At 41.5% G+C, this 25,753-nt stretch overlaps 1 protein-coding gene across 4 annotated transcripts in view; it reads left to right on the top strand.

Annotated features, from left to right (window-relative positions):
* znf800a (zinc finger protein 800a) overlaps window positions 1-25,753 on the top strand; it is a 137,907-nt gene that overhangs the window by 67,818 nt on the left and 44,336 nt on the right. For all 4 annotated transcript variants that reach the window (XM_059977889.1, XM_059977891.1, XM_059977890.1 and 1 more), the window contains 5 exons: window positions 11,059-11,128; window positions 13,333-13,402; window positions 18,897-19,008; window positions 19,982-20,077; window positions 21,758-21,901. In XM_059977889.1, the coding sequence (XP_059833872.1) occupies window positions 13,364-13,402; window positions 18,897-19,008; window positions 19,982-20,077; window positions 21,758-21,901 (391 nt within the window). In that variant the 5' untranslated portion in view covers window positions 11,059-11,128; window positions 13,333-13,363. The remainder of the gene's footprint in view (window positions 1-11,058; window positions 11,129-13,332; window positions 13,403-18,896; window positions 19,009-19,981; window positions 20,078-21,757; window positions 21,902-25,753) is intronic.

Here is a 25,753-nt window from a genome sequence, read left to right on the forward strand (position 1 = left end):
TTATTTTCATTGAATCTTCGGGCGGGGGTGCAGCCAAAATGGGTTCATTTTAGGTGGAGCAACACACAAAATTCTAGATCTATGGGGTGGGGGTGGGGGGTGGAGCTGAACAGTTGATGTTTCAGGCCGAGACCCTTTGTCCAGTACTTTGTGTGCACTGTTCCAGATTTTCAGCCTCTGCAGAAGTTCCAAGTGGAGGTACAGCATTTGGCAGCTCTTTTACCCCACCCTCTCACCCAGGATGTTTAACAGGACCGCCAAGTATTTAGATACAGTGGATTCTGATTAAAATAGGGACGTTGGTTAATCTGGGCAGCTGCCTATTCAGGACAACTCTTAAAGAACAAAAAGTAATCAAGAAAATAGCCAGGATTCTTTTCATTTATTTGGGACACTATCCTGCTTAAGTGGGATAGGAGACAGTTGCCGAATAGTTTCTAACTAGCGTCACTTGAATGGCCATTTGATACTACATTGTGTTTAGAGCGAACAGTTTTTTAAAATAGCATTTGTTGCATGTGTTTGTGTTCAAGAAGCAGTGATTTTTGTCACTAATAGTTGTTGAGAAGCAAGCAGTAAGGCAACTTGGGACTGTTTTGCGCACTACTGCTTCAAGCATTCAGACTTGGAGATGCCAGAAACGGGCCTGGAGTGAAAATGAAACAATTTCACGACTTTGGCAAGTTAGGAACAACGAAGAATTTGAAGGTGTCGACAGTCATCTTGAATGTTGCAATGAAAATGATGATTTGGAGAATGCAATCATCAACAGCATTGTATAATGGCATTTCATTATCTGCACTCTGTGTCTGTGCAGACTTTTGTTTACAGTAAAGTGCAAGAACATGGCAGCATACACCAGATTAATTCCTCTGTCGATAACTATTATAAGCTAATATTCAGTTTATAGTACTGTACTGGAGTTGGCAGTGTTCTAATTTGTTCTGTATTTCATTAGAATACATAATTTGTTACTCATTCAAACAGTAATTAGTCTTAGTTTTATTTCCCTGAAACTTCGGTTCATTGGGGCAGTTGCTTAATTGGCCCAAAATATAATGGTCCTGGTTCTGATGTGTCCTAGTTAATGGGAATTCATGGTATTCCTACTGATTTGTTGTTTGGATTCAACCAGTTTTTGCTGCTTTTCTAAAATCCACAGGCATCCTTGGAATAGGAGCTGAAGCATTCTTCACTGAGCAGTGACTCCCAAATATGGCTGTAAAGGTAATCATTCCGTGGGAGTCCATTACATCAGGAGGATGAGCAGAGGAAGCAGAACATTTTGCTGGGTGGTGAGAGCAGAGAGCAGGCATGTCACACAAAACTTTGGCAAACTTCTGTAGATGCTGAGTGGAGAGTATCCTGGTTGCATCACTGCCTGGTATGGAAATGTCAATGGCCAAGAATGTTCGTCACAGGCAAAGCCCTCCCCACCAGTCCGTACGTTTACATGGAGTGCAGCCACAACAGAACAGCGTCCATCATCAAGTACCTTCTCCATCTAAGTCATGTTCTCATCTCACTGCCTGGCCTTTAGCAACAGATGGCATCTGTGACCTCCTTTTACGTAACAGTATGCAGCAGAGTCCAACATGTTGCTCACAGCCAGACGTGTAGAGGTATTTAGTTGCCGTTTTGTGAGCGGCTCAGGGGGGTGGGCTCATCCCGTAATCCCAGCGAAGAACCAGTGCTGAACCAGTGTGGATAGCTTCACTCACCACAACTCTGAACTGATTCCACAACCGACAGACTCGCTTTCAAGCACTCTACGAAAGTTCTCCGTATTACTTGATTTTCATGTTCCCAAGTTGTCTTCTTTTGCACATTGACTGTTTACGTCTGACTTTTTTCCACAAATTCTGTGGTGTTTCTTTATTTTCCTGTAAGTGCCTGCAAGAATATGAATCTCAAGGTAGTAGATAGTAACATGTACGTATGCACTTTGATAATAAATTTACTTTGACTTTGAAGCCATGATCAGCAGTTCATAAGGCTGCCGTGTTTCAGCACTGGTTCTTCACTGGGATTACGGGATGAGCCCACCCCCCTGAGCCGCTCACAAAACGGCAACTAAATACCTCTACACGTCTGGCTGTGAGCAACATGTTGTACTCTGCTGCATACTGTTACGTAAAAGGAGGTCACAGATGCCGTCTGTTGCTAAAGGACAGAAATACCTGCTTCCTGTCAGAGCCAGAGCCTTTGTGAGGGTAGCAGACTTGCTGTCAGTGTGGGTTGCACTGGACAGTTCATCTCTGAGTGCCACATGTCAGCTGGGAGAGCTCTGACAAGAGGGATTTCCATTTGGTCTGTGATTGTGTCCATTGGATGCTGGCCAAAATCTAGGCAGTAATCATTTTAATCACATAAAAGTCATGGCCTGGGTAGAGGTCATTGCTGTGTCAGAAAGAGCTGTGGAGACTAATCTGTTTTCCTCTACTTAGGGTGTATGCCTTTAGATTGTAGCAACCCTGTGCTGACCCAGATGTGTTTAAAGTGATGATGGTTTTTGTCTCCATCTTTCCAGACCCTTGTCACCCCTTGCATGACTATTTCATGACTTCATCCTCTGTATACAGTGGGACACATCAGGACCAATGCATTTAAATGACTGCCCCAATTAGCTGAAATTTCGTGGAAATAGGTAAAAAGGTATATTTAAAAAACTCTTGTTCAACTGAGTAATAAATTATGTATTTAAATTAAATACTGAGCAAATTTGAACACTACCAATAACCAATACCAGTACAGAACTATAAAACTGTATTAGTTATCAACAGGGAAATTCCTCCACTGCACATTGCTGTGTTCCTTTGACTGTAAGTGAACAAAATCAGTGCAGTCAGCTGGTGTGGATAACGGACTGCCTTCACACAATGCCTTCATCGATTGCATCCTCCAAATCTTCATTTTTACTGTAACATTTGAGATGATTGTTGGTACCTTCAAATCCTTTTTGTGGTTCCTAACGTGTTGAAGCGGTGAAATCTTTTCAATTTCACTCCTGGCCATGTCTGCCTGAATGCTTGAAACCACAGTAAGCAAAACAGTTCTGAAATGTCTTGCTGCTTATTTCTTGCCAGCTATCAGTGACAGAAATCACTGCTTTTTGAACACAAGCACACACCAGTGTCACTATTTAAAAACTGTTCGCTCTGAGCATGGCGCATCATCCAACAGCCACACAGTGCATGCAACTGACGTTAGTTAGAAACTGTTCAGCAACATTCTTCTGTCCCAATTAAGTGATACAGTGTCCCAAATAAACGAAGAGAATCCTGGCTATTTTCTTGATTAGTTTTTGTTCTTTAAGAGTTGTCCCAAATGTGCAGCTGCCCTGATTAACCAACAGTCAACCGGTTGATAATCCACTATATTAACCGGTAGCCCAATTAACTGGAATCCACTATATTAACCGCTGGCCCAGTATAACCATATAACCATATAACAATCACAGCACGGAAACAGGCCATCTTGGCCCTCCTAGTCCGTGCCGAACTCTTAATCTCACCTAGTCCCACCTACCCGCACTCAGCCCATAACCCTCCACTCCCTTCCTGTCCATATACCTATCCAATTTTACCTTAAATGACACAACTGAACTGGCCTGTACTACTTCTACAGGAAGCTCATTCCACACAGCTATCACTCTCTGAGTAAAGAAATACCCTCTCGTGTTTCCCTTAAACTTCTGCCCCCTAACTCTCAAATCATGTCCTCTCGTTTGAATCTCCCCTACTCTCAATGGAAACAGCCTATTCACGTCAACTCTATCTATCCCTCTCAAAATTTTAAATTACTCGATCAAATCCCCCTTCAACCTTCTACGCTCCAATGAATAGAGACCTAACTTGTTCAACCTTTCTCTGTAACTTAAGTGCTGAAACCCAGGTAACATCCCAGTAAATCGTCTCTGCACTCTCTCTAATTTATTGATACCTTTCCTATAATTCGGAGACCAGAACTTTACACAATATTCCAAATTTGGCCTTACCAGTGCCTTGTACAATTTTAACATTACATCCCAACTTCTGTACTCAGTGCTTTGATTTATAAAGACCAGCGTTCCAAAAGCCTTCTTCACCACCCTATCTACATGAGACTCCACCTTCAGGGAACTATGCATTGTTATTCTTAGATCTCTCTGTTCCTCTGCATTCCTCAATGCCCTACCATTTACCCTGTATGTTCTATTTGGATTATTCCTGCCAAAATGTAGAACCTCACACTTCTCAGCATTAAACTCCATCTGCCAACGTTCAGCCCATTCTTCTAACCTGCATAAATCTCCCTGCAAGCTTTGAAAACCCACCTCATTATCCACAACACCTCCTACCTTAGTATCATCGGCATACTTACTAATCCAATTTACCACCCCATCATCCAGATCATTTATGTATATTACAAACAACATTGGGCCCAAAACCGATCCCTGAGGCACCCCGCTAGTCACCGGCCTCCATCCCGATAAACAATTATCCAACACTACTCTCTGGCATCTCCCATCTAGCCACTGTTGAATCCATTTTATTACTCCAGCATTAATACCTCACGACTGAACCTTCTTCACTAACCTTCCATGTGGAACTTTGTCAAAGGCTTTGCTGAAGTCCATATGGACTACATCCACTGCCTTACCCTCGTCAACATTCCTCGTAACTTCTTCAAAAAATTCAATAAGGTTTGTCAAACATGACCTTCCACGCACAAATCCATGCTGGCTACTCCTAATCAGATCCTGTCTATCCAAATAATTATTAATACTATCTCTAAGAATACTTTCCATTAATTTACCCACCACTGATGTCAAACTGACAGGTCTATAATTGCTAGGCTTACTTCTAGAACCCTTTTTAAACAACGGAACCACATGAGCAATACGCCAATCCTCTGGCACAATCCCCGTTTCTAATGACATCTCCGTCAGAGCTCCTGCTATTTCTACACAAACTTCCCTCAAGGTCCTGGGGAATATCCTGTCAGGATCCGGAGATTTATCCACTTTTAAATTTCTTAAAAGCGCCAGTACTTCCACCTCTTTAATTGTCATAGGTTCCATAACTTCCTTACTTGTTTCCCACACCTTACGCAATTCAATATCCTTCTCCTTAGTGGATACCGAAGAGAAGAAATCGTTCAAAATCTCTCCCATCTCCCTCGGCTCCACACATAGCTGACCACTCTGATTCTCTAAGGGGCCAATTTTATCCCTCACTATCCTCTTGCTTTTAATGTAACTGTAGAAACCTTTCGGATTTACTTTCACCTTATTTGCCAAACCAACCTCGTATCTTCTTTTAGCTTTTCTAATCTCTTTCTTAAGATTCCTTTTACATTCTTTATACTCCTCGAGCAATTCCTTTACTCCATGCTGCCTATATTTATTGTAGACATCCCTCTTTTTCCGAACCAAATTTCTAATATCCCTTGAAAACCATGGTGCTTTCAAACCTTTAACCTTTCCTTTCAACCTAACAGGAACATAACAGGAATCATCTTTAATTCTAGTTGCTGCTTGAAGATCAGTGCTGTCCTTTAAGCAAAATTGGTCATCTATCCAGGTCTACCAATTCAATTAAATCTGCCTCACCTAAAGGTAAAAATTTCTTTCATGTACACATCATTATAAATCCCCAACACCACCCTCATCAATTTTAACTCATTCCAGTAATCTTCTTGCTGAAATGTGGTGAGCAGACCTTTACCATCTGTATTTGACGCTGTATGTATGTGGAAGCAATTATTTGTGTATTTTAGTGCTGTGCTGAATGGGTTTAGGAGCAGTTGACGAGGCAGAGGCTTTGAGAGTTTAGGGAGAATGCAGGAACCTGAGACATGAGACTACAGATGCTGGAATCTGGAGCAACCATCAGTCTGTTGGAGGAACTCTGAGGTTGAACAGCATCTGTAGGGGGAAAGGACCTGTTGATGTTTTAACCCTTTCCTCCCACAGATGCTCCTCGACTCGCTGAGTTCCTCCAGCAGCTTGTTTGTTGTGGCAGCCTGTGAGGTCAGGGAGAGCAGAGGGTGGGATGATACTGAGCCCCTATCCATCTAATGATGGAGACTGTTCCAGAGCAGCCTCGTAAAGCTCAGCCGAGGACGTGTGCTGGTCACCTTGCTGGCATGAGGGCTTAACCAATGCCACCATCTACACAGCAGGCAGGAGGCAGTGTGGCCCTCCTGGTCATAACCAGCAACGTGGGCAACACTCCACTAGACGAGGTTGGTTTAAACGCTTCTCCTTATTAGGGGATAAAGTGCTTGATTCTTTTTGGGGAGGGGGGTGGGGGTATAATTCATTGGAAACATGATACACTTGAAATATGTGAGTGAAACTGTGGGCTTCATATTTAATTTTGTTATGTATTGAGACTGCGCTCATCGCTCAAAGCAATTTTAACTAGAGTATCTTTTCTCACTTCTGTTCCCTGCTGTAATTTATTTTTGAACTTATTAAAATAAAAACATTGGTGTCCTGTAGATTTGTTGAATGTTTTAGTCATGTATAAATTTTAATGAAAGGGCTAGAACCTCAACTTGGTTTGCGAATAGATAGCATTGACTTTCAGATTAAAACATTGCACTAAAAGGCGGTTTTGTGTGTGTGGACAACACGTGTCTAAACTTTCAACATTATCTAGTTGTAAATAAGGATCACGGTGAAAGCAGCTTGGGATTGGTATAAATGTTTACAGCCTGATGAACTGTGTTATATTTTCAACAGAATTTGGTCCCTTCTCAAATTTAGACTTGGCACATAACAGCAGTCACTTCGAAACATTTAGAGATGCATTAACTTTTAATAAAAGTAATTTGCCCTTTTGTTGTAACAAACAATGTGCTGGAAGAACTCAGTGGGTTGTGCAGCATCTGTGGGAGGAAAGGAACTGTGAGCAATTTGGGTTGGAACTCTGCATCAGGACTGAGGTGGAGAGGGCCAGTATGAAGGGGACTGGGGAGCGGGTGTATTATAATGGACAGGTGGGGGGGGGGGAAGTGGAGTTGGGCGACAGTGACAGGTGCAGGGTTTTGACCCAAATGTCCACAATTCCCTTCCACCCACCCACAGCTGCTGAAATCCTCCAGCAGATTGTTGCTACAGGTTCGATCATCTGCAGTTTTGTGTGTCTTCAATGGCCTTTTTTTAAAACAGTTCCTGGAAGCCTGGTAGAGAAAGACAGACATGTTTCTGAATCTACTCTATTTTAATTGTTGATTTTTCCATTTGCATGGAAATTTGTATTGAACACTCCCAGAAATAACGTGGCTTTGAAATGCAATTCCCCAGTCCGAGAGTAACTTAATCCCTTGGAAGCTGACTGGTTACGGGTGAAAACGGTTCACTTTCCCTACATCAGCGCGGAGGCTGAAAGAAGAAGTGAACATCTGTCTTGCGGGTGACTGAAGAGCTTCCCGTAACACGCATGCCTGCGTTTCACCCATCTCAAAATGGCCACTTAGAGCTTCATGCACCTGCTCTTGCTTCACTTAGCAAAATTACTTGTCATGTACACAGTTTCCGAGGATGTCATTTATGTTTTGCTGTGGAGAATTTAACTGGTGATGCGCTGAAGTGAAGAACAACTCATATATATACACATTTAAATAACAATCTTACCTGTTGAAAACTTTGGAGGATGTAGAGTCATAGAGCATTACAGTACAGAAACAGGCACATCGGTCCATTAGGAGTCGTCAAACTGATTCTGCCTCGTCCCATTGACCTGCACTCAGACCATGGCCCCTCCTATCCAAACTTCTCTTAAATGTCGCAATGGAACCCGTATCCACTAGTTCCGCTGGCAGTTCATTCCATATTCTCACCCTCTGAGTGAGGAAGCTCCCCCTCGGGTTCCCTTTAAATATTTCACCTTTCACTCTTAACCCATGACTTTGTTCCAGCCTCAGCCAATCTCAGTGGAAGAAGGCTGCTAGCATTTTCCCTATCTATACCCCTAATAATTTTGTATAGAGTGTAGCTCCTGTCAGATCTCCCATCGTTCTCCTTTGCTCCAGGGTATAATGTCTGAACCCATTCAACCTCTCTCAATAATACAGGTCCTCAAATCCTAACAACAGATTTTCTCTCCACTGTTTCAGTCTTGTTGATAACTTACCTGTAGGTAGGGGACCAGAATTGCACACAATATCTCAAATTAGCAATTTCTTGCCAATTTCTTATACAACTTCAACATAACATCCCGACTTGTATACCGAATCCTATGATTTATGGAGCCCATTGAGCCAAAGGCTCTCTCTATGACCCTGTCTACCAATTATGGATCTCTACTCCCAGATCCCTGTGTTCTGCCACACTCAGTACCCTGTTGCTCACCACGCAAGTCCTGTCCTGATTTGTCTTCCCAAGTGCAACACCTCACCCTCGTTTGCATTAAATTCCATCTTCCATTTATCAATCCATTTTTCCAGCTGGTTCACATCCCTCTGCAAGCTTTGATCAGCTTCCTGGCTGTCGACTACTCCCCCATTCTCGTTGTCATCTGCAAATATGTTGATCTTGACCCTGACGCAACAGCACATTTTGAAAATGGCAGGGACGGAGCCTCTCCACTATATATCCTGAATTGTCCACGGCTGCTATCTGCTCTCTTTGGCTTTCCGTCCTTTATCTGGCCTGTTTCCAGTTTGTGCACACTTGTAAAAGTGAGTGGAATGGTCACAAGAGTCAGGGTAGTGAGGGGAGTTCAGAGGTGGTATGGAGGATACATTTCCTTCTCCACAATAATGTCATGCAACCTGTTGGATTTGAACAGTATGTGATCTCTCTTCGCAAGTTGCTTGCACTGGGTGTTTTGATTTCATGTCTGCTGGAATAAGAATCCAGACCGCAGAGGCTGATAAATATTTAAAAAGAAACGATTGATTGAAATATTGCTCGTAGAAGGAAGGCTGAAGCCGAGGGTTGCACTCTGAGGCTTGTTGGTCTCAGTAGTCTGTGTGAATTTCTATTGCAAAGAGCTGATTCTGCTTGTGCAAGTTGCACCACCACATTGCCAGCTTACAAAGGCATTACGTTAGAGATGGTATGACAGGTTTCTCAGTGCTGCCGTTTGCTGGTGATGTTTTTCAGTCTGTGTGCTTTTACTGATAAAACAGGGCAAGTGCAAACAGGGTTTTGTTCAGTGTCATTTAGCATGTGAAATGCACAACTTTTATTTGAGGCTGGATTATTTATACAGTAAATAGCCATTAAATTGGAATCTTATTCTTCCACCTGCCAATTATAATAGCTCCAAAGCTATTGGTGTAGGAATCTCTGCTGTGATCCATAACTTTTGAATTTTAGTTTGAATGTGGGAAGAAATTTCATTTCTACTTAACCTTTCTCCAGGGTACAGGCACTTCTGCTGTAACACAATAGTTATATTCTGAAGAAACCTCACATTATAGAAAGTGGCATTATAGCAGAACAGGCTGTAGTTGCTCTCAAAACACAGAATTCGATGTATATTCCAATGGCACAGTAACCAGTGCATCCTGTGCAAGTAAATGGTCTTCCCTAACTACCAAATGTGGGACAACCAATTCATGTTAAGGAAACATGGGTTATAGTAGTAGAGCAGTCTGTCTGATGCCAATGCCCTTGAGTATAAATTAATGCTAATGTTAGAGCTTGTTGAAATCTAGAAACACAGTTCTGCTGTTGGAAGTTCTTTGGCTTTCTGCAAAATGCATTAAAAAGTGAATGTGTAGTTATTGATCATTTAGACCATCTTTCATCTTGCTTTTATTACCTTCTACCGCAGCTGCTAAGGCCAATGAAAATGGTTTAGCGTGATCAGTCACCTTGGCAAGGTTGCAATGTCACTTTTGACAAAGAAAAGTGTAACTTTATTTGTGAGGAGTTTTATTTGGGGAGGTTTGGGTTTGCATTTGAGCAGAAGGAATTTGCAGTAAATGGCTCCCTCAAGTGGCCGTTTTAAATCATGCAGTCCTCAGTGCTTATTCCCCGATGTTGTGGATTTTGCAGTGACCATTGAAGGGGGAGGAACTTTCCTCACAGTCTGTGAACGGAAAAAATGGTCATTTCAGCTCAGAAACTGAGTCAGTCTTCACTTAATGTTGTGATTTCAGCTTCTTGAACAGCATTGTCTTTTAACCTTTAAAGGGTGCGATTTCAAGCTGGCACTTGAAACGTTTGAGGCCATTATAAGTTAACTAGTCTATGATAGCACACTTGTCACTGTGTTCAACAAGGCAATACATATAGAATCGTTCCAAAACTCTGAGTGAGTGAGGCGATGCTGCCTTGTTTATACCCAATAAAACTCTGCCTCTGTATGCACAATCTAAAGTCTGCATTGTTAAAATGTCTGAATTGGCAGTTGCCCCTGTCCGACCATATGTTTTGTATGATACAGCCGATGATGTGAGCAAATGCTTTGCTTCCCCCCCCACCCCCCGTAGTGTGAAGATACTAAAAATGTGTCAACTTGCGCAGGAGATCCCTTCGCATTGATGGCACTCCAAAAAATAAAATTAAACCTAACCTATTCAGAAAAATATGTGATCCGCCAGAAATGTTCACCTTCATATTGACTGTTATAAGCATTTGGGGTTTCTGTTGGCTTAAAGCTGTGATATTAGCATGGGAGGGCGGACTTTGGGTTTCCAACATTTAACTGTCACTCATTCTTTGAGGCGCTCCTCTGTTTTCGTGGATGGCTGTGAAGAAGAAGAATTTCAGGATGTATACTGTATGCATTTGTCTGATATTCAATGTACCTATTGATATTTGAGCATTAGCTCTCTTGTGACACCCGTGGCCAAAGTGAGCGTTGCTCTCAGGATCTGAGAGGACGTCGTGGGTTGATTGCAGAGCCACTTGGGGTGAAAATGCAAGACGAGAAGTGATTTATTGAATAAGATGTCGGACCTCCTTGAATTCAAATGAGCAAGTAGGAAACATAGCCCCACGTTTAGCCACATTAGGGATGCTTCTATAAGTGCACACAGTTGTAAGTGTCAGCTGTGTAACATCTGTGTAATTGTAAGATATAATGACATTTTTTTTATCTTCTTCCTTGCCAGGTAATCAAGAAATTGATCTGAATTTGCAAAGAACGTTTACCACTCAACTGGAACTGACGTTCCCCTCTGGGTAAGCAATTTAAATAATTTTACATTTATTTCATTAGAGAATAGTGTTTCCAAGTGTGGAGCAAAGATCCTGAAAGAGTGAAGGAATTGATGGAATTCTGTCGCTGGCAGTGCTGCTGATGACACACTGCAAATGAGTGAAGGGTCGAATGGTTAATAATCGGGGCGGGGGGGGGAGAAATGATATCTTACAGAGCTTTATAAACATCTCCCTATCCAATGACCTCTTTGAAACTAAATTACTATGCATTATCTTCCACCTGAAAAAAGAAATTCCGTCTTTTCAGTACAGTGTAATTCTGAGGAAGGTTGTTGGTAGCGTTATACTCAAACACTCCTTTGAAAAGATGTTGTTATTAGAGAGGAGTCAAAATACACACAGTATGAGCACCCCTTACCTGAAATGCTTGGGACCAGAAGTGTTTTGGATTTTGGAGTAGTTGCATCCATGTAATGAGATAACTTGGGGATGGGACCCAAGTGTAGACACAAAATCCATTTACGTCACATATGCAGCTGATACATGTGGCCTGAGGGTAGTTTTATCTAATGTTTTTAATGATGATGTGCATTAAACAATAATGTGTACATCGAACCATCAGAAAGATAAGCTAATACCACCCCGGCCGTCCAGGTGGACAGTCAGTGGTTATTTTGGAACCACCACCTTTCTCGACTCAGAATTTATGTGCTACCAGAAAGCTGTCTTTGCCCTGTACTTGTTCATGTACTTAACAGTAAACATGATTACATACCTTTAATATAATATGTGCAGGGTAACATTTGTTGTGAAAAATTTACAAGGAGAGGGTACATCGTCGATATCATTGGGAGGTGGAGCATCACAAGCGGTTGAGAGACCTGGAAGCAGATGATCTCAGGATGAGGCGGCACCGTGCTGAAATGTTAAAAATGTTTCTTCCAGTGTCATCTTCCTCATTAACAAGGGCTTTTGTTGTAGCAATCGTTCTTTGATTTTATAAACTGACATTTTATGTTTTGCTATGAATGCAGTCTGCTCTTACCCTCCAATTTCTCTGCTGCTTTCTGATAATCACAAATCTTTAAAAAATGTAATGTGCCTTTTCTTAAATTTCTGCCAGCAGCCTGTTGAATATTCATGATTCCCTTCAGTTTTTGGTTTGTTGTGAGAGATCTTTACTTGTTCCATGATCAGCATATTATTAAGCAGCATGTATTCTCTCCAGTGTTGATGAATCCACTCTTTCAAATACGATCAAGATCTTCATTTTCTGTTTTGCAGTGTTTTCCTATTTTTCATTAACTTCTGTTCATTACTTTCAGCACAGAACTTTTAACAGTTTGTCCTTCAGATTGTAGATGGTGGTTGTTTAACCTCTGCCAGATTATACACTTAGACAGTCGTCAGGTTTTTCCAACCATTTGACTTTCTGTGTTGCAGATAAACATAAGTGTTCCCTGTATTTCTTTACTCATGGGGTAACTGAAGGCCTTTTTGCCTTTTCGACAATATCTTCACAGAGAATAAGCACACAATACATGGTAATCACTGTGAGTGATGCATGAAGGTCTGGCTATGATAGCTGCTGAAGACACACTGGGACCAACAGGGCCCCTCTCAGGGTATGTGAGGTCACTTCTCAGGACTGTCTGTGGTGCAGAAAGCCCTGCACATTAGCTGGAACCTTCCCAGCACCTTGTGGAGTTTTCCATTTGTGGCGTCATGTAGGTGCTCAAGAAAATTTCAGTTTTGAATTTTCGGATAAGGAGGGTTCAACTTATTGTGCGGCAGTGCTCACTGGTATGTTGTCCATTCAGAAATCTGACGATGTCGGAGGGGGACTTGCCGTTTCTAAAGACAGTGGGAGCAACGTGAAAACTGCAGTCACTGAGGCTTTCTAGAGTTCTTGTAAGCATCTGAAAATCATCTTCGGTGTGCAGAGGAAGTCAGGATATGAGCAGGTGCAGTACCCACACTTTGTCACCAGGGGTCAGCAGTTGGACAAACTGCATGAATTACTGTTGGCCCTGGATGGAATTGAGGTTGGATGCTCAATGAGGTGACTGTCCTTCTGCTGTAAAAAAAGAGGCAAAATGCAAGCAGTGACAGAAAAAATAAATCGCACATTCTAAAACTTGTTCATTAGGGTCAGTTAGCAGGTCATTCGTTACTGTTTAAATGCCCTTCTAAGGGTCGGTTCTCACTCTCATTTATATCCGCAGATCCTTGAAATAACATTTCTGCCCTGTGGTGATGGATAGAACGAACGCTGCACTGCGGAAGCGAAATCAGGTAAATCTAAAGTGGCTGCCGTTAAAATCGGGTTTTAATCTGCGACTAGTGTAAATCCCAGTGTACAGAACAAAATCTAGTTGTATAGAGCCTGGCTGCCAAGCTGTTTCTACTCTGAATTGCATTGCACACCAGAATTCAGCAGTTGCTGGGTTATGTAAGGAGTCCGTTCTTGAGAACGGTCAGAAAGTTGATTTCTCTAAATCAGGAACGTCCCTTTTCTTTAGCTACCCTTATTGTATCACTTGGCAATCCTTTCTTCAGTATCCTCGAATAATCACCTTAATACTACCCATAATTAAATGAATTGAATGTATACTGTATCCAATCATTAATAATTATTGTTCCTACCTTGAAAAAATAGTTTAAAAGCATATGGGAGAGTTTGTGTAAGGTTGGATCTCTGTAAGTCAGGTCATTCGTAACCCAGGAGCCCCTGTTTCCCTTCCGTCCCTGTATGTGCTGTGGGGTAAGTCTATCCTGGACACTGCCTGTAAAATGAGAGCAGTGTAGTTAGTGTGTTGCCACCTTGTGCAGCTGGTTCATAGTCCCAGTGGTAATCCTCGACATCCAGTTGCATTGCTGTCACAGAGTCTCACCACATTGATAAGCAGGGAGACACCTTTCACCAGAATCTCAACTGGTCCTTTTGCATAAACACTGTGGCAACAAAGGCAGGTCCAAGGCTGGATATCCTGCAGAGAGTGACTCATTTCCTGACTCTGCAAGACTTTTCCACCATCTGCAAGACAGTGTGATGAAGTACTCTCTGCTTGGCTGGGCACGTGTCACTTCAGCATCCTCTGGAATAAAACAGCCAGCTTGACTGGCATCTTTCCACCATTGGAACGTATGGTTCATTCCACCAGTAGCACACTCTACAACGTGTGCCAGCTAGGAACTAAACTGGAATAGGCTACCTATGTTACCAGGACAGCTCCCTGCCGAAGAGCCCAACTCCAAAAAGAACATAGATCCTTGAAGCATCACCATCTGCAGGTTCCTTTCCAGGTTAAATCCCATCCTCAGTGGAAACATGTCACCGTTCCTTCATTGTCACCTGGTCTGAAACCAAGAACTCTCAACCCATCGCCTTGTGCGAGTTCATTCACCACAAGATTCAAGGAAGGAGCAAGCTACTGACTTCTTGGGGCTCAAGAAAGGAAGGGCGTTAAGTGCTGGCCTCGTTGGTGATGCCCTTGTCTTCAAAAACCACGTGGAAGAAGATCACTTGGGAGGTACTCGTATTTGTAGTTCTCCCGGGCGAAGCCGTGGGAGTAAGCTGTAAGACGGATGGCGCCCGTTAGCGTGAGGAGCAGCCGAGGAGAAGCACATCACTCCGACATGGAGCAGTGCTTCACATCAAAAGGCTGAAAAATGAAGGGGAATGTCACAGATACTGGCCCTTTGCCCCCTGTTGACCAACAACATTAATTCCACAATAATCGCATTTGGTATTCTCCCAATGCTTGTGCCAACTCTGTCCAGATTTCACCACTCACCTACACAATTTACGCTGACCCACCACCCCATTATGAATTTGGAATGTGGGAGGGAACCAAAACACTCAAAGGAAACCACACAGTCCCAGGGAGAATATCTAAGCTCCATATTGAGAGTGCCCAAAGTCAGGATCAAACCCCGGTCTCTGGCACTGTGAGGTAGCAACGATGCCAACTGTGCCACTTCCCTGCCCACTTTGAAATCAAATGAAGGACTACCAAAGGAGGCATAAACGGGACACTTGCTCTGGGTCTAAATCTGATGCTTGGAAGTGCAGTTCTCCGAGGTAGCTCAGTCTTCAGCTCTGATGTTGTGGACTCCTCGTTACAAGGATCAATGGAAAAGTTTCTTCACTTGGATAATTAAGTGGAAAGTCCATTTATAACATTACCGGCAATGGGAATCTTCCCATTATCAGCACAAGTGTCTCTTGTGGCCGAGATTCAATCTTCTCTGTCTTTAATTGAGGTGGTTTTTATCTTGGGTGTGAGGCTAATCATTAAACAGAGATAGAATATATTCAAATGTAAATCCAGTTCTTCCACCAAGTCTCTTATTAATTATATTAGAGTTTCTCTTGGAAGTTTTCAGTTCTGGTAAAGAGCTAAGTAATTGATAAAATATTGACAGTCTTTCAGAGGTAATATTTATCAATGCAACATAAAAATTTATTAACAAGCAGGCAACTTGGCCCCTTGCACTCGCCTGGACATTCAGTATGTAGTTGTCTTTTACTTCTGTTACAACTATTAAACCCTCACTAATAGCCTTCAACAATAATGATCATTTAGGCACAGAGAGGATGCTTATTTACTGACAAGTACCTTTATTGGCTCAGCTAACAAGCACATTAATTTACAGAACTAAACACATGCCCTGATCCTCCATGGAAAGTCAAAGAAGGAAAAAGGTAATAAAATACAAGGGAAAGGAGTCTACGCTGACTAGGCATTCCTCATGGTCCCGATGTGATCTTCGCGTGTCCGGCGTAGAGTCCTCCACATCCGCGATCCTCTAATGTTCTTTTCTATGATGTTTCAATTTCATTGGCTCGAAGTCAATTGATGGACTTGCGTCAGTTTCTCATTGGATGTTGTGGAGGCTACCAGCATTATTGCTTTATGGCTCTTTGTTCAGCCTTGTGCCTTGGGTAATTTCGTTTGTTCTGTCCAACTCTGCCTGGTTGAACCCAGTATAACAAGGCCAGCCAAACACTGGGCCCAGTCAAAGAGATCACAGGTTGTTCCTTTTGCAAGTCTGCATTTTACATTGTAAAAAGCTTCTTTCCCAAGAATGGTCTCGGGTTTCTTAAATCATTAGCAGAAACTTCTTGAGTCCACATTCAATTCAGTTACTTCAGTTATCCTGGAGCAAGAATCAGTTCACCAAACAGTTCACAAAATGGCAGCTGCAAGCTCAGTGTCACAGAAGTGGCCACCTCCATACCTGCCACTGCAAGGCATGAGCATGTATGTTTGTTTGGTCTGTTTCCACTGTCCTTACCTCATCCCTGTTCGCTGACTAGTAGATTGTAGTTCTTACTGGCCAACACCTCACTTCTTTATACTAACCAACTTCACATCACTTGCTCCTTTCCTTACAATAAAATCTGTCAGTTTTTGTCTTGAATATATTTGGGAATTGAGACCTACATGTGTAGAGAATTCAGTGACTCAGCCTCCACAGTCCCTTTTGTGGAGAATTGAGGAAGTTTCTTCTTAGCTTAATCCTGAGTGACTGATCTCTCGTTGTGATCACCCCAGAAACAGCATCCACGCAGTGAAGCCTGTAAGAGTATTGTACATTTCAAAGAGGAGCTTGTCTCATTCTTATAAACCCATGAGAGTATGAGCTAATATGCTTAATTTCTGTTCAGTGGACAACCCCAACATGTCAGGAGTTAAGCAGGTCTCCTGTCGGGCAGAAGAGACACAATTTTGAAAGCTTTTTGATGCTCAAATGATAGCATCTATTCTGCTATTATAAGACTACTGAATGGCTCCCGAGAACAATAACATGGACCCTTGACCACACAATCAAACTCTTGATGATCTTGCACCTTTTTATCTACCTGCACTGCACTTTGTTTGTAGCTGTTATACTTTATTCTGCGTTCTGTATTGTCTGAATGCTCTGTGTAAAGAGAAAAAAATACCCGTGTGAACAGTGTGCAAGGCCAGCTTTTCACTGTAGCTCAGTGCGTGCGACAATAAAAACTAATTCCAGTGCCACTTCACAGGTGCATGTAGGCATGTGTATTAAAGTGAGGAGCAGGCCACTTGCTCCCTTAAACCTGGGTAATTCAGCAAAATCTAGTCTGACCCTGCACTGCCAGTAACCAACACTCTCTTGCTTACCCGTTCCCACACTGAACTGTCTGTCCTCAGCTTCCTCCACTGCCATTGTGATGTCAACACAAACCATCTCTCATTCCATTCGGTAGCCTGCAGAACAATGGTATGAGGTCTGAATATCCCTGTTTCAGGTAACCCACACCTACCACGTTACTTCCCCACTCCCACTCATTCACATAACTTCTCCCTCCCTTTATCCTCTTCCTTCTCTCCCCGTGCATTACCAAGACTCCATATTCTCCCCCCACCTGGTTCCATCTGTCAGTCACCCACATACCTATCTTCCTGGGTTTCCTCTCCTTTGCCACCCCAGCCTCACCTGTGTCTATCTTGTTCTGCCTAACAGCTGAGGTGCCAGTGCCCTCTCCCCACCTGTCAGTGGGACGTAGGAGGAAACTGCAGCAAACTCTTGTGGTCAGAGGGAGGAACGTGCAAACTCCGCGCAGACTTCACCGAGGTTCAGTTTTGAACTGGGGTCACTGCTGTGCGTCATAGTACTATATTCTTGTCGTAATCACTGGAGAACCTCGGAGACTCATCAAAACATCCTCTCTGCCCCCTACCACCCCGATCCCTTGCTCAGAGTGCAGTGGTAGGAAAGGAAGGGGGAATATCGTGGGCACTGGGTCATTGTGTTAGTTCAAAGTTCAGCTCGTCGGGCCCACTCACTGTGGACGTTGGACTATCTGGATTAGAGGCATACGTTTCACATTTTGGAGTCAGCGACCTAGGTTCTCTCCATCCCCATCTCGGGTGCTACTTGCGTGGAGTCCGCACGTTCACCCTGTGGCCAAGTGGGGTTTCTTCCGGCTGCTCTGTTTTCTTCCGACATCCTAAAGATGTGTGGGGTCTGTAGGTTAATGAACCTCTGTAAGTTGTCCCTAGTGTGGGAGTGAGCGCAGAATTGATGTAATTTGATGAGAGTGTGGGGAGAATAGGTTACTGGGGAAATGGGATTGCTCTGTGAGCTGCCATGGAATCGATGGGCTGAAATAGGCTGCACTTGGGTTGAGCAATAGGAAAGGTGCTGGAGGAAGAAGCCACACTTCAGGGCTTGGACGAGTAGAACAGATCTGTGCAGATGTAGAAATACACTTACAGGCCTCTCTGGCAAGGTGCTAGGGATGTCAACCAGAATGGGGAGCCCTGATCCAACCTGACGTGGAACCCAGATTGCAGCATCTCCAGAGGGTTACACTTCACTGCCAAGTAGAACTGAGGCTTCACAGAGCAGTGCCTCCTCAGAGTCAATGCACCTCGGCGATCTTGGTTGAGTAACTCTCTCTGAACTTCTGCCTGACATTTCCGGGAGAAATAGACTGCTGTTCTGCGAGGGTAGCAGTGTCACCCCGTTACAGTGTAGGAAGAGCTAGAAAGAAGGTGCTACCATGCAGGAGCTGCTCGTCTGATACAGCTCAGGGGGAGTTGAAAGCACCTGTGTGAAACCAGTCCCAAGATTCACACTGTTGCTGCCTTGACTTGCTTGCCTCTTGGATTCTGCTGAAATGTGTTAATTATTAAAATAAAATCTTTGAGAGAGATGAGAAATGAATGATTCTGTAGAAGTATTTGAATGTCTGGACATGGTAAATAATTTTGTCATTCATACCATTCGCCTTCCCTTTTGTTCATTCTAGTGCAATAATCAGAATGAATCAGACGTTGAAGAAAATAGGTTTCGGGTTCAAAAGACACTGAAGGACAAATATTGCCAGACAGACATCCATCACTATGGCTGCTGTGGACCAGGTACTTTCAACCGTCTTTGCCAGTGAGTTCCATGGTTACATTAGCAATCAGGGGAGGCTGTCCTGTGTGAGAGTCTGGTGGAAGGGGCATTGCAACAACACATGAGCATTGATGAGGCGCTTCCTTCCATCCCTTGCATACCCGCCAGGGAGGTGCCGGAACAGTCAGGAATAATATTCAGAAACAGCACTTTAGCGAGAGGCAGCCATTCAAAATGTTTCATCTTATTATGTGATTCCTTTCACTCCAAGAAAGCAATAATTGGCCTCAAATCCACCACAGTGCCCAAAGAGAGTGTTAGCCTTTGTTCGCAGGGAAATAGTTTGTTTCTTATTAAAGAGAGAAATCTAGTAAGCATCCATATAATTTATTGCCAGTTGCTAAATGTGCACATGTAAACAAGCCCCTCTTGTTCTCTGTTCTCCTGACATTGGGGGGGTGGGGGGTGGCAAGAATTTGCAAAAGTCTGCCAGTCTGCAACATCATTAAAGGAACTGCTTTCATTTCCCTCTCGCTGCATTAAGATTTTATGGCCTTAAGTGAGCAGTCCAGCCTGAAAATAGCTCCATCTCCATGTTGGTGTAGGACTGCATTATGAAGCGCCGTGGTATCTAACGTGGTGTGCAGGACCTTGGGAAATCTAAGCATTACAGTGGTTTCATTATCTGTGCTTGACATCAGTTTATTTAATTGTTAAAACAATAATCTCATGCAATAGTAGATATACGAGGGCTTTGCTGGGCTTGAGAAAATTCCTCTGCCTGCTTAATGGAAAGAGGAAATTATCTGTACAACCTTTGTGGGATCAGCAGCTTTTTTAAAAAAAAAATAATCTTAGTAGGTTTATTGCTGGTATAAGCTACAGTGTGATTTAATTTTTAACCCAGGCTATGATAGTTATTTGAATCTATATCAAGTATGATGGACTATAACTCTTTATATATAAAGATTTTTTTGTTTACTCACTTTCTAGCTTATGCACAGGAATTAGGTGACCCTCCTTTGTTACAACAACAGCTTTCAACGTCAAAATCAGGGATTCAGCAGATCATCGAGTGCTTCCGAACAGGTGAGGTGTAATAGTCAACTGACAGATGGCTGCCTTCAAAACCTAATGAAACTGCAGGGTAAAAAGTGTTACTCTCTATATTGGTAAATAATGTCTGCAACAGATCATTATAGGCATAATTTTTCTTAAAAGATGTTAATTGAAGAGTAGGTGAAGCGAGGCAAAGGATTTATTGCATTGCAGTGAGTGAGAACAATGCAAATGAAATAACTTTGCTCTTTTTAATTACTGCATCAATTGGATTCTATTAACATAATTTACCGCTACTGCATAACATTGAGATTTCATGATAATGTAATGCCCAAAATTAAATTGTTGAATCTTCCTCTCTCTTTGGAGTACATGTTTCATCTTAATTCCTTGGATTGCCTTTTATTTGCAGAAGTTGTTTGTGGGAACAGCAGTTGCATGAATATAATTTTATATCTTGCCAATGAGATACTGGTGATGCTTTCATATTTTGTTTTCAGTGGCTGTGTAATATTCTTACACGTTGGCCTTCCATTAGATGTCTATGTCAGTGTTTGGCCACTTGGGGCAGTGTAAGGCCAGATTAGATTATGAAAAGGCAGTGAGTATAATTGAGAAGGAAATGGATGGTATGATATGTTGGCAAAGAAAATCGGTGATATATGAAAGCAAAAGTGAACCTTAATTTCTTTGTGATTATAGACAGCTGATTAGTTTGACACTGGAATATTAAAAAAGAAAACAGGAACATGAGTAGGCCATTCGGCATCCTAGTACGGCAATGGCTGATCTACCCAGGCCTCGTCTCCTATGCCAATTTCCTCGCAACCTTACAAAAAGTTATCGACTTCCTCTTTCTGTGATCCAGCCAGGAGCAGGGAACTCCAGAGATTTGTAATGCTTTGTGAGAAGTCACTCCACAGTTTTAAAATTACAGTGTTGTTTTTTTGTGATTATGTCCTCTCATTCAAGATCCCCCACTAGAGGATACATCTTGACCTCTGCTTGTCCTGTCGTCTCAGGATTTTGCGTGTTTCACTAAGATCCACCTTCATTATGCTAAACTGCATAAGAATAATTTAAGGATAATATAATTTCTTTGCCCTTTTTGACAGGACAACCCTTTCATTGCAAGAATTAGCCTAATAAATCTCTGTTGGACTGCCTCCAATACTAATAGGTGTTGCTAAACACAACTTACTGAGATACAACTGTTAATTCTGCAGTACCTGTCCTCCAGAACAAATACTTTTGAGAGATGTGGAACAACAGATTTATTGATTTCTGTCTGCTCCCTAGAAACAGGACCATGGACACTAATTTGCTGGAGCTCACCTATAGAACTGTCTAGAATCTAAACTAATGTCAGGGCCCTGAACGAAATAAATTTAACACCTCCCTCTATCACTCATGGAATGCCTGGTTCCACTTCTATCACAGACCTTGCTGTATTGATCTCAGTATATTCACTTGATAATGTGACCGGCTGTTTTAAAAATCTGTAATCATTTCAGTGCACAATGACGAACAGCTGGGTCTTGCATTTTTAATATTTTCCCCATATATGTTCACTTTGTGTCTGTTTCTACAAATTTGTAATTATAACTAAATGCATTTTGGTATTTGTAAGAAGCATTGGAAATAATATTTATTAAATATTGATGTTTAAGGACATCTTTGATATTGAATACAGATGTTTTATGCCTACAGGAACTGCACAATTGAAACACATTCTACTGAAAGAAGTGGACACTATCTTTGAATGCAAGTTATGTCGAAGTCTGTTTAGGGGTTTGCCCAATCTGATTACACATAAAGAATTCTACTGCTTCCAAAGTCAGAAGATGAATGACCGTAAGTTAATGGAACAATTTATTTTTTTGAAGGGATCAACATTCATGGATTTTTAATACTGAATTCTCAAATTTGATAGCTCCCCATATTGCTGAGGTGGCCCTGGAGAAAACAAACTTGCTCTTTGTGTTTCAAATTTCTGGTTTTATTTCAAATGCCAGCGTTGGTATCTATTTTGATGGAAATTATATTTCGTAGGAATTTAAGTTGCAAAATGTTATTATATCTGATGCTCTAAAAATGGGAGCTGATTGGATAATGATTTCCTTGTGACATGAAGCAGCTTTTATTGTTTGTGATCTGATTTACTGTCCTTTTGAAATCCATACTAAATATCTGATAACTGAAGAGAAATGTGCCATTGGTACATCTCTGATCTATGCTTTGTGACTGCATCTGCATTGATGTTAATCTATTGGTAGGATTGAACTATAGGAAGTGTCGTATTTGAACCAGTTCAATTTAAGATTATGCTAATGGTTTCAATTTTACGTAAACATATATTGATGTATTCTGGCCAAGTACTTTTACCCTCTCAGAAACAGATAATACTTGAACCATACAGTTAAGTCAGGCAGCATCCAGGAAGAAAGGGTCAACTTTGCAGGTCAATGGCTCTTTCTCCCTGTGCCTTTATGCACATAAATTGAAATGTCACTTCATGTGCAAACACTTGATACTGTAACATAATCAGTTAAGCAATAAGTTCCAAGTGCAGTGGATAAGTTTACTCATATTTGTAACTTTTCATGCAGGTAGATACATGAATAAAATTGGAATCTAAACTAACGTTACAGTATATTGAAAATAAAATTGGCAGAAGAAAGGTTTGAAATAATTAAAAATATGAAAATAACCTGTAACGAGAGAGCTATGGATGGTGGTGAACCCAGTTGCAGACTCAGGTCTAGAATTAACTCAGTCAAAATAAACAGAACAAGTGAAATCATAAACTGTAGTACTAGAAATGGAACTCTTATGATTGAACACAGAGTGCTCACCACACAACCCTTAAGTCCAGACTTTCCATGAAGGAATGTGACAGGCAATAATTGGCAGTCTGAGTCTTAAATGGAACAGCAGCAGCTAATGATACTCCAGGGAATTGGAGTGCTAAAACTTGGATGCTTGCCGCTGTTCAGTTGGGATCATGACTTATCAATAGATCATGCTGTCATAAAATTGAAGATTGCAGTTTTTATGTCACCAGCTCACTGACTTCTCAAGAAAATTTTGTTGAAGAAACCTTGGTACAGAACCTCTCGCTGATCCTGCTCCAACATGATGATGAAGGTTGAGTGGGGACAAAGGATGCCCAATTGACAATGCTGATGAACAATATAGGTTTCAAATGCAAGAGTAATCCTTGCATACTTTCCTGGTATTGTGTTCACATCCTTACAGGGTAGGCTTAGACTCCTTGGTTTGTGGGCCAACAGTTCGATGATCTCTGTCAAAGATAGTTGTGTCATGAATATTAAGTGATATGTAATCTTTGCACCTTTGTGTGGTACCCAATGGACGGTTAAATTTAGATAGAGTTGATTCATTCATTCTTCTCCAGAGAGAGCTCCATTGCTTTGAATTGAAAGAAAAATTATAGCACAGATTTAAGTTTTGGAGCCAGTCTTACTTTTTGACTTCTACATTAAAAATGCACAGGCTAATGGTAAAAAAAATTAAAATAATTTGTGCATATTCTAATTAATAATTTGTATTAACTCTACAGCCACACTGACAATAAATCCAAGCATCTTTCTGTCTTAATTTTATTCTGAAAAATTTTGGAGAATTGAACATGCATATTGCATGATTCAACAATTTTTCTGTCTTTTCTCTCTCCTTCCTTGCTTCCAATTTTTTTCACGTTCAAAGTAAATTTATTATCAAACTATATATATGTCACCATATACAATCCGGAGATGCACTTTCATGAGTGCTTTGTGTGTGCAATATTTCAGTAATGTTTGAGTAATATTGTAAATATATTGTTTGATGAAGCATTCTTTGTTCTTTAAACTTTGTTGTTGGATAATATGTACGAAATACAAGAATGGCGTGTGTCATCACTCTGGCACCTGACCCGCGTGTGCTTCGCTTAAAGTAAAAACAAAGTTAGACTCTCATTCCCAGCTTTGTTTTCCTTTCAATTAGTATTTATGTTTTGGAGTTACAAAACATAATAGTGGTGATGAGGTATTTAAAATCAAACCTGAGGTGACTGCCTACCTAGTGAAGCACAGTGAGACAGTTTTTAAAAAAGCGCAGTGAGAAATGGTTGAGATTTTTAAAAAAAGGTGTGTGACGTTTGTTTTCTTCAGAGCAGCACGTTTTCTTTGTAAAGGAAAGCAATCAAGTTTTTTTTAAAAAAAAGCAGGAAATGGAAGAATTCCTGGGTTCATAAACAGTGAAAATTGGGTTATAATAATTTAAAAGTGCAGAAATGACTGGCTACCAGCAGAAAGATTGACACATTTACAGGCCAGATAACTGGATATTGTATATGGAACAAATTGAGCAGTATTTTAAAGCAAATGGAATAGCCAATGAGAAATAAGTACAAGTTTTGCTTAGTGCTCTGGGTGGAAAAGCACAGAGATTGCTTCAAAGTTTAACTGTTCCAACCAAACCAGCCGAAATGAGGTTTGCCTTATCATGAGAGTAATGCTGGAACATTTAGAACTGAAATTATTGTTGTTGCTGAATGCTTTGGGTTTCATAAATGGAATCAAAAGGAAGACGAGTCCATTTCATCATACATATTGAAGAGGTTGTCTGAGCATTGTCAGTTCTGTAATAGGCTTAATGATACATTGAGCGATTGTTTAGTTTGTGTAATCTTACAAGAAAACATTCAAAAATGGCTCCGACCTGAAGCACAACTTACATTTAAAAGAGCAGCTGAGATAGCTGTGTCAATGGAATCTGCATACAGAGACACAATTAAGTTACAGTCAGGAATGAAAGTGAGCGTGAACAAAATTGCATCGTTTAAACAGAAACTTGTCTGGCCAAACAAATTGTGCCACTGTTGTGGCAGGGGCTGACATACTCCAGGTCAATGCAGATTTAAAGGCAAAACCTGCAGAAGTTGCAACAAAGTAAGACGCATACAAAGAGCATGTTGGGCAGACAAAACTAAATGGACTGTACAGGGAAGAGAAAAAGATAATAATTCAAGATGGATTTTCAGAACGAGCTGTCATCTGCATGCTGTTGATGGAAAAATTTGATAACAATGAGTGTGACACAGCACTGTGTAGCCTTGAAATTTACAACACAAATCTAACGATAGGCAAACAATATGACGCATCAGAAGCGAACAGCAAATTAATTAAAATGGAATTGGACACTGGGTCAGCTGTTTCAGTTATTGCACAAAATGAGTTTGAATGGCATTTCAAAAATACTAAACTGAAGCCTGTAGATATCCAACTAAGAACTTGTACTTGAAAAGAGAACTCCTGTGAGAATGACATCCAAACACTGGTCCAACAGCTGACAATCCACGTTAAGCTTGTAGCTGGTAAAAATAAGGACCAGCATTATGGCACCATGACTGGCTGAGATAACTACAGGTTGACTGGAGATCCATCAAGCATTTGCATGCCACAGCCCCTGTAATAGAGTCAACTGAAATGAGTTAAAAAAAAGTTACTGGATGACACTACAACTCTCTCTGTTGAGTTTGTCCAATAGAGGGCAGACAGGTGTTGGTGCCAACCTTTGTGCCTCTGGTTGGGAAGCATTTTCAACCAACGAATGACCATGTTGCTCAGAGGAATTGTAAAAGTGATAAAAGCAGTTACGACTACCAGTTTTTGTAGGCAACGATTCTGACAGAGCTTCAGG

Source organism: Hypanus sabinus, chromosome 8 (assembly GCF_030144855.1).
Source record: "Hypanus sabinus isolate sHypSab1 chromosome 8, sHypSab1.hap1, whole genome shotgun sequence".
Lineage (NCBI taxonomy): Eukaryota > Metazoa > Chordata > Chondrichthyes > Myliobatiformes > Dasyatidae > Hypanus > Hypanus sabinus.